The sequence below is a fragment of the Sparus aurata genome, chromosome 5 (assembly GCF_900880675.1).
Source record: "Sparus aurata chromosome 5, fSpaAur1.1, whole genome shotgun sequence".
Taxonomy (NCBI): domain Eukaryota; kingdom Metazoa; phylum Chordata; class Actinopteri; order Spariformes; family Sparidae; genus Sparus; species Sparus aurata.
In genome coordinates, this window is record NC_044191.1 from 33,172,258 (window position 1) to 33,182,026 (window position 9,769).

The 9,769-nt window shown below is 46.2% G+C and overlaps 1 protein-coding gene across 2 annotated transcripts; it reads right to left on the reverse strand.

The window, feature by feature from the left end:
* Positions 1-376: 376 nt before the first annotated feature.
* On the reverse strand, positions 377-9,510 carry rab35b (RAB35, member RAS oncogene family b). Of its 2 annotated transcripts, XM_030417777.1 has the most exons (6): positions 9,083-9,473; positions 6,508-6,558; positions 6,285-6,408; positions 2,300-2,424; positions 1,993-2,117; positions 377-702 (listed from the first exon to the last, which is right to left on the reverse strand). In XM_030417777.1, exons 1-6 carry the CDS (start codon positions 9,132-9,134, stop codon positions 574-576), a joined length of 606 nt encoding a protein of 201 aa, XP_030273637.1. In that variant the 5' UTR covers positions 9,135-9,473; the 3' UTR covers positions 377-573. The 2 variants fall into 2 exon arrangements, with proteins under 2 accessions (XP_030273637.1, XP_030273638.1); XM_030417778.1 differs by lacking the exon at positions 1,993-2,117 and having other exon boundaries at positions 596-702; positions 9,083-9,510.
* Between the last annotated feature and the right edge of the window lie 259 nt (positions 9,511-9,769).

Below are 9,769 nucleotides of genomic sequence, written 5' to 3' on the forward strand. Positions count from 1 at the left end.
CAAAACAAAAACATCCCAACCAACCAACCAAACAACCCCCCGACCCATCCCTCCCTCCCTCCCCCCCCCCCAAAAAAAATAAAACTAGAGAGAAAACAAAGAATCCAGAAAACGGTGAGCCCTCCTTCTCCTCAGGCGCAGAGTCTGACTCGACTCCAAATGTCCCGTGTGCAGTGGAATGAGGAGGAGAGATGAGATACTGATGGAGGAATATTGGGATTACGTGGATATAAATCTGAGCATTATGGCGGTCAGTTGTCAGCTTGCAGATCCTTTAAGAAAGGAGGACCTCAGGTCAATAGTGCCCATCTGCTGAATTCCAAATAAAACTTGATCTGACGTCTAATAAAATCTGTACATTTTCTTTTTTTAAGTCTTCATGATTAGTTTGTCCAAAGGGGACATTTATTTCCATTTATTGTATTCTTTTTTTTTTTTTTTTTTAAATCTTTCACCGTATATTTATTAAATCTTTATCTGCTCTTTAATTTAGATGCGCTGAGTCCCATCTTGTGTGTATGCGTGTGTGAAGAAAAAGACGCAGCCGGCCTTTAGTGGATGGCTTCGAGGTTGCTAGCAGCACTTTTTCTTTCGTTTACTGTTCCGGGTGAGTTTGACCACGTCGTTCTGTTGCTGCTGCTGCTGCTTGGCTAGCACCTCCTTCTTGGCTCTTAGCACTAGCTCTGTGATGCAGTTGAACATCTGCAGGAGAAGCACAAAACGATGACGTTGTGGGTGAGTGCAAAGCAAACAGCGAACCACATCAAACATATCACAGAAAACAAAGTACGTAGATCAGGTGTTTTTTTCGACTGCAGGGAAAGACTCCCGCAGCGCTCAGAGATTTTTGTCCATTCAACATGAAGTTACAGCCGACAACTGATAACCTCATCTTACTGTAAAGACTGTAAAACTCGCCCGGCTCTAATGGAATGAATAATCTGCCTACTGTAAGGTTTTTGTGAGAGTTTTTGACACTTTCTTGGCCGAGAAGAGTGACTTTGTGAAGTTACCACTTCCTGGCAACCTCAGCAACGACGACATGACAACAAAAAACAACTGTGGTTTAACAAGTTAGTATACTGTTTTTCCACCACATCTGTTCAGCCTGGCTCTGCTCAGGTTGACTCAGGACAGTTTTGCATTTCCACCACAGCTGGGCTACCTGCTTCAAGGCGTGTCTTTAACTGATAACGCGCTTGTACCCCGCAGTACTACCAAAGAATCACAGCTAACCAAGTGGCTCTGCTAATATCAAACGTGTTTAATTTCCTGCAACTTCTTCACAATAAAAGCCCCCCTGTTATTTAGGCCTTTAAAAGCTTTTATTATGAAGCAGCATCGCAGGACATGTTGTCGTGTGAAAGCGAACCAGAGGAAATAGGAAAACACAGAAGATGTTTGAAAGTACTAACAAAAAAAAGATAAACTAAAGAGATTCTGTTAAAGCTACAGTGACTTTTACAGTGCATTTCTCTCAGGTTTCCTGCACAGACGTGATTTGAGTATTAATTTGCGAGACACATTTGTTTGAGGAGGGAGACAGGTGCTTGTTGCGGGTTGGCTGCAGTCGCACAACGTCAGGTGCTGGCGATGGAAAAGCAAATTGGCGCGGCTCGGTCTGACTCAGCGCGGCCAAAAGCGCTGGTGGAAAAATGCCATTAGCGAGCTTTAAAGGTTGCCTTTACACAGAGGCGGGCTAGCTGTTTCCCCGCATGTCAAATCTTTATGAATGCCCGAGTTGGACGTCATTGTGAAGTGTTTTTCTTAGCTGCAGTGCTTTTTCCTCTAAGGCTTTGTTTGTACAAAGAAGATGCCTGTTGAGCACGCCGCCACATCAGAAGGTTCTACAAAGCATTCAGAAGCGCTGCCTGATTCAGACCCTCAGCTGATCTGCTCCACATAGCAGGCATGTCCCAGAAACATCCCCACGCAAACACATCAGCCCGCGAAAACCGTCTGAGGCCAGACACAACAGAACCGGCGAGTTACCTCTTCGACGTTGATGTTCTCTTTCGCACTCGTCTCAAACAGGTTGATCCCCATCTGCTCCGCAAACTTCTGCGCGTCAGTCGTCTCGACCACCTTGGAGTTGGGGTCGTCGTTTTTGTTTCCCACTGAAAAATGAACATTGCGAAAGGTGACTCGACACGAGCGACTTGGGAAACGGAGCTTCGAGCAATTCTCCCACAGAACAGGCGTGCGCTCGATTCAAGGGTAGAGTCTATTTTTAGATCAAGGATGGCGAGGTGACGACAATCCCCGGACTCTGTCTGAACAATGAAAGGTGCAAACTCACCTAATATTCGGCACACGTCGTCACAGTTCTGGTTGATTTCATGTAGCCATCGTTTGACGTTGACGAAGGACTCGGCACTCGTGACGTCGTATACCACTATGACCCCATGCGTTCCCCTGTAGTATCTGAAGATGCACGAGGGAGAGAGACACAGTCAGCCTTTGACATTTGGAAGCTTGTTGAGTCACAGAAATTATGATTTGATTTAAAAACATATTCTCATGTTGTGTCAAAATCAGCATCAGCCACCAGTCGGATGCTGGGAAAATCTGACAGTGTCTTCCCTGATAGTAATAATAGTTAGCTAGAAGTACAGTTGAAATGATTGGCTAAAAGTTATGGGTAAACAATTAAATTATTAATGCCACTCAGTGGTAGTAGCACAAATGGAAACTGACAATGACCTAACCGCTGACGATTTATAAAAAATCCACTTTCAAATCAATTCAGACGAGCACTTTAGAAACACGACAGGTGGTTTCAGTGATGGATGACTTCAGCTCACCTGACGGGAGCTGAGAATATACAGCGTCTGATTAAAAGCCTGAAGAAACCACTGAAGTAGCGGGTGCTCACATCCAGCAGGGAGAGACAAACCTCAACTGAATGATCTTGAAAAATCGTTGGAAGGAAAAACAAACCCTTAAAAATGATTCAAAATGAGCAGTTACTCGATTCCAATCCAGCTAATCAGAAGTGAACATCTGCTCGTCTAACAACGATTAAAAGAAACACCAGCGTTGTCCGTTCAAACGGCTTATACAATAACGCAACACTGAAATACATCAGTAACACAGTGTGAGTGCGTAAGTAACAGAGTGGAGCGCACAAAGCTGAGAGCAGCATCTGTCGCACACAGATGACTAAACCAGAATGTGACTGACAGTTTAACTGTAGACCTGCAGCCAGGCTTCAAACAGTGCACAGGCCTCAGAAAGGGAGCATCCCCAGTGTAGCTCCACTCACCAAGCAAACACAAAGACCCTTTTGTCAGGCGCACTGTGTGTGTGTGTGTGTGTGTGTGTGTGTGTGTGTGTGTGTGTGTGTCTGGCATGACAGTGTGGGGATACAGTGTTTTGCCTGAGCATGTCCCCAATGTTTAGCAGTAACGGGCCACCAGACAGCAGGGGTGGTTGGCTAAATGTGTTCAGGTGTGTGTGTGTGTGTGTGTGTGCTCAGTACACATGATTAGAAACCAATAAACTAACAGACACACAGCAGGCGTGTGGGGCCCGACCTGCACAAACAAGGTAATAAACTGTTGAAAAACTGAACTCTCCCCTCAGAAATCACCAGTCGGTGGCGTCTTGCAGCCGAGTAATTCTGCAAATGAAAGTAAGAAAAAAGCGTGACCCCACTAGCGCCTGTATTTTCAGTCATTCTTGGTCTTTCTGCCCGACTCTGATGGAAGCGGTGAGGTCTGGAATACGGTTCCCACCCCAGGCTTAGTGTGCCAGAGTGGACCGAGCCGATCTCTGGGCCCATGATGCATCTCAACAAATTCGTTTAGGACCTAATGAGGCACCACGGCACTCATACTTGAGCACAGAGAACAATCAGCCTTAATGGGCTGCCTGCTCGGCGGAGGGATTCCTGCAGAAAGACTGGCCACCGTGCCTCCAAACTAGGACGCTCAGACTCCTCAGGGACTAACACGTCGGCACTGAAGAAGATTTCAAGCTTTCTGGATGTTTTAGGCGTTCTGATGCTTCACGTTACATAACAACAACCATCCGACATGCCCTCCTGACCTTCAATGCAACACTCGCACGTCTTGGGCAGTGACAGTTTAATAAGCCTCCGTCTGCCTCTGTCAAAGTCAAAAAGGAGATGAGCGTGCAAGATGACTGCAGTGTTGAGCTGTGGGTCACATCAATGTGGTTTCAGAGCAGCTCGGTCGGTGACCCCTCACACACTGACAGCAGCTGCACAGTTGCACACTACTCCTTTATTGATTTTAATCTGCCTGTCAATTCTGCACTCGAGCCAGCGCATGTCATTTACATGGCAGTTAAATGGCAGGTCCATAGTGCAGCGGGGCATTTACAAGGAGAAAGGAATCTTGGGACGGCCGACGGCAACAGGAGCGTCCGACTGCAGTTCAGTCGCTGAGGTGCAGTTTATAGAAATACTGCGTTAAAGCTGATAATTATTCATATTTCAGGGCAACAGTGGATGAGAAGACTACGCAACAGGAAAATAGGTCGCTCGTACTGACAAACACACCGAGTCATCACCCGACACAGCAGCTCCTCGGTTCTACAGCTACGTGGCGTCTTTCAGCTCTTTGTTTTGATTTTACAACCTGCAACTTCAACGTTTTGATTCACTCTCACATGCAGCAGTTTCCAGCGATAAAGCTCAGACGGCAATATTCCATATGTACGTTTTTTACTTTGAGAAAAAGGGACACCAACAATAATCGATTCATCCTTTCTGTCATTTTTTTGAGCAAATCTGTCAAACACCTGCTGGTTCCAGCTTCTAAAATGTAAGAATGTTCTGCTTTTCTTTGTCATCTATGACAGTGAAGGAAGACTTTTTGGGTTTTGGAATGTTTAGACAATCGATTGATTAATTGATTGATAACCACTACTACTATCACCACTGTTAGTAGTAGTAGTAGTAGTAGTAGAGTGAAGACAACATGGTACAAGGTGATGTTGGAAAAGGTTTCCCCTGAATAAAAGAAACATTTTTAATATTTGAAGATGACATTCATTTTGCATTAACTGCCTCCTCTTGGCCACAGATCTAGAAGCAGCCACCGCCGTGTCTTCCGATGGCCCATTCAATCCTCACACGAACGTTATGTAATCCGGTTATATTCTTTAGTGCCGTGCTGAGAGCAGCAGGCGTCACGGCAAATGATGCGGCCAGTTTTGAAAGCTTGGGAAAGTGTTTCCATTCAAGAGTCGTGAGCAGCTGTTTGCTTTGTGCCGAGGCCAAACTGAACACGTCAAGCTCGCAGGCCTCGAGCTGGACACATGTTTGACATCTGTACTTCTGTGGGTGGGAACCTCTGCGCTCGTGTTGCAACATTATACAATATTAATGGGGGTTGATTGAGTCTGAATGGCAGCGTGAGAAAACCTGGATAGTCTGAGTTCTGGATTTAAAGGATAACGTCAGAGTTGTTTTGTCTGTTTTCTTATTAACATCATCAACAATCCGCATGGACGGACCAGAACCAACAATTATCTTTATCCTATGAACGAGTATTTGTTGTGCAGCCTGTGTACCATACAACTTAACCATCATTCAAAAAGTACTGAAGGAAATGTCACCAAATGCAACGACAACTGCGTTCCATCCCACAGTTAAACATTCAGTCTATAAAATACGAAAAAGGCTCATCACAATTTCCACAAAGTGCAAAGATACGCCTGCAAATTGCTTCCAAAACACAAAGACTCTTCATTTACTATCAAAGATGACATAAGAAAAACAGAAAATCTTTATATTTAAGCAGCTGGAAACAGCAAATGTTTGACACTTTTGCTTGAAAAATAAAACGACTCATCGATTGTGAAAATACTCAGCTCTACCACATCAGGCTGCGGCTACACAGACTATACTCTGTGGTGTTGGTGTCCGTAAACGATCACATTGAAAGCTTGTGTTTTCACCTTGAAAGGTGTGGAGAGATGTTCTGCTCTTAGCGTGGACGCTGTGCAACACCAGACTGAACTGTGCGACACGCATAACGAGCATACGAGGGTGAGGACGCCCAGCCCCTGCCATCATGCAGCGCTACAGTACGAGAACCAGGAGCCTCCCTCTCACATCTGTAATTAGGATCTGTGGGGAATTCCATCCAGTTTCACAGAGCAGCACCGACTCATTCTAGTTGTCTACAAACTGCTTCCTCAAATAAATACCTAATCTGAGGACCACAAAGAGCTATTCTTGGTTTCAGATGCAGATGATGAAATGAAAATGACAAGCTTCACCTGAAAAAGCGCGCATGTGTGGATCTACTTACGTGGAGGTGATGGTGCGGAAGCGCTCCTGCCCTGCTGTGTCCCAGATCTGTAGCTTCACCTTCTCCCCGTTGATTTCCACCGTCCGGATCTTAAAGTCGACGCCGATCGTGGTGATATAGCTACCTGCAAAACACGCATGCCAACCACAACATCGAGTTAGCGACGACGCCAAAGTACAAAGTCTCGAAATGATGCTGCAGCGGCAGAGATGGAACCACATACCTGAAAATGTGTTGTCTGCAAATCGCAGGAGGAGACTGCTCTTCCCCACTCCTGAGGAGGAAACACAAGCACAGGATGAGGTTTAGAGTACAACAGGTTTCAAACAAGACGAAAACTGAGCGCATTCTTTGTGAGTAAATCCTGTCTGATGACAAAAATGTTGCCTTTTCTTTTCTCTTATGATGAACTAGTTACTAACTCTAACACCACGTGACCACTGCAAACTACGGCTGGGTACCAAAACTTGTCTTGTCACTTAATACCAGAATACAAAACATTAGGAGTTCATCTCATCAGCCAATAAGCATGCAGCTGCTTGCTGTGCCAAGATATAATACCACTGATGATTGGCTGTCTCGAGGCAACACCAGGAGACGAGGCTCACCACGTGTACATGTAATGCAATCTTTTGTTGAAATGGATTTCATACAATTGGTATCGTTCAGGAACCGGTAATTTTTTCTCAAGCCAAACTGCAAACCTCCAACAAGATGTCAACCATGACAGTTGCTGTAGTCCTCATGTACCTAAAGATGTAGTTCTTCAGGACATAGAGACAAACGTGAACCTGTTGCACAGTGTACAGGGTGAACGATTTACGGTATGCAGGCCGCATTCGACATGCACACGTAAAGCATTTAGATGACACTACAGAGGCGTAAGCAACAGCAGTACAAGCAGCAGCAGTTGCGAAGGCTTGCACCAAAGCCACAGAGGCAAGGCATCAAGAGAAACAAATATATCTGTCTGGAAACCTAAAATTATCACGCATAATAAATAGCTTTCAGGAAGGAGTTACAGAGACACAACTGATGACAGGAGAGGAGAAAGCAGAGGGAGAAGAAAATGTAAATGTATGAGAGGGATCAGTGTTGTGTCTTCAACAGATCAGCGCTCAGGTTGCAGCCGGAGGTTAGGAAGTGACTCTGCCGCCCAGCCTGGGGTGGGACCCAACCTGAAGCCTACCTATTGTGTTATTGTCATATCATGTTTGATTGGTCCCCACATAAAAGCTCTCAGGTTCCTGTGAGCTCCACGCTACAGAGTTCAACAAACAATAACCAGACCTTCAAAGCAGAAGAGTCATCTTGTACTTCTGAAGCTCTAATATTCTGTGCCTTCCTGACGCCTGGCTAAAAAGAAACTAACACCATCGTCTTTAGAATTCAAATTTCTAAGGTGTCCATGATTAAATCATCGGTGACATTTTAACCCTTTTTGTGGCCTGGAATTTGAGCTCGTGTCAAACATCTCTCTGTGAGCAGACGTACCACCGTGGCGGGTCAGAAGCTAAACAAGTGCGGCTAAGTGATAGAACTCAGCCCTGGTGCAGCTTGGAGATCCAGTGTGTGGACGGCACTAGCAGCAGATCTGACTGCATGCAGCGGAGGAGGAGGAGGAGGAGGGGCAGAGGTCAGAGCATCGTCCCCAAATAATCTCAGACAGATGTACTTCCACGCTGCAGCTGAGGGGACACTGGCCTCTGTGTGTGAATGGCAGTGAAGGGCTTGCTGTGCGGCCTTGCCCTCAGCTGATGGGGTAGTGCCAGGATCGGAGCTGTCAATGAACACAAAGATCATGGTCCACAAAGAAGTCCTGCAGGCTGAGGCTGTACTCCTGTTGAGGGTGGAGCTGTGTTACATCTATACTTTAAATGGGCAGATGCAAGAAGCGCAATCCCCATTGATTGTACAGAAACTTAGATCATGCATCTACCTGTTACTGTGGCTGTGTTACGTCATTTGTTTCAGCATAATAAAGGGAGCTAAACAGACACAGTCAGAAGTGTTAGCGCCTCTTGATCTTGGCAGACAGACACACTTCATTAAGTGACACTCCAGCTGATACTAACCACTGTGTCAGTCTCACTTCACTATACTTTGACTGGCTGGATGCGAACCAGACTGCAGTGCAGCATTCCTCCACTACTAGAGCAGCTAGCTAGCTAGCTAGCTCTACCATCCTTGCCAGCTAAACAACAAAATGCATTTCAGCAGCTAACTTCACCTGACCTTACACCAGGCAGCACACACACACACAAGACGCTATCTTTAGCTTGTGTAGACGGACCCTCCACTGCTACAAAACACTAGCTTCTCAGCTAACGTCGGCTAACAGCTAGCTACATAAACTTCCAACTGGCTAGCTAACACAGCTAAAGGGGAGATACAAAATAGAGGCCAAATGAGAGAAACATGGGAGCCCTCTGTGCAGTTGTTTGGGGAACAGTGTGTGCTTTGTTATGAGGCTGAAACAAAATGTCTCAGTAAGTACGAGGACAAGAGCACAAAATCTTCTAGCGACGAGCCCTTTATAGATCTGGAGGCGATATCCGGCCTGATCGGCTGACATGCCCAGCCCGGACACACACAACCTCCGCCCTGTCACCGCCACAGAAATATGGCGGATGTGTACATTTCCCTAATCATTTTTGCATGAACGAAATAAAAGATAATTTGTTGTAAGCGCATAATGGAAGAACACTGCGTCTATATAGCTGCATTCCTTCTCCCCCCAATGTAAAAAAAACACGACAAGGCCCACTTCCCGTCCCGCATCCCCGGCGTCGGCTTACCGCTGTCACCGATGATGAGCAGCTTGAAGAGGTAATCGTAGTCCCTGGCCATGCCGGTAGCTGGTGGCTCACCCCCGCCTTGTGCCGCTTCTTTGCTCGGTCTTCTGTCCGACCCCCTCGGTTTGTTTAAAAAAAAAAAAAACACAATCACCGGTATGGAAGAAAACGACCACTACAGATGCTACACACTGTTAGCCCCCCCGAGCCGGCGGCGTTTTTCTCGGGGTTTCGCGGCGTCAGCAATCCTCTCCCTCCGCTGCAAACAGCCGGAAACTCCGCTTCCTTCTCTGGTGGAGCTGCACCCAACTCTGACCCGGCTCCACTGCGCAGGCTCCTCCACCGAGCGGCCGTCCCATCCCACTGATGAGCACCAGTGCGGCGTTCATGCTGCCAGAAGGGGCTGGAGACTCGAACCAAGCCGCTGTTTGACAACTAGAACCGGCAGCATCCTCCACATTTGTTTAAAAATCACATTAACGACCGTTATCACCCTGCTACGGAAGCCCCGGGGGACAAGAGAGCTATGCTTTTATTCTGGTGAGCTGTTTTATTTCCTCTCCTGTTTTAATGACTTCTGAGTCCCTTTTCCCCCCATTTTTTGAAAACATTTGATAGTAAATGAAATAAATGAATAAACAAGAATTTTCCTGTCATGTGTAAACATAGTGAAATATTTTTTTTTCATGA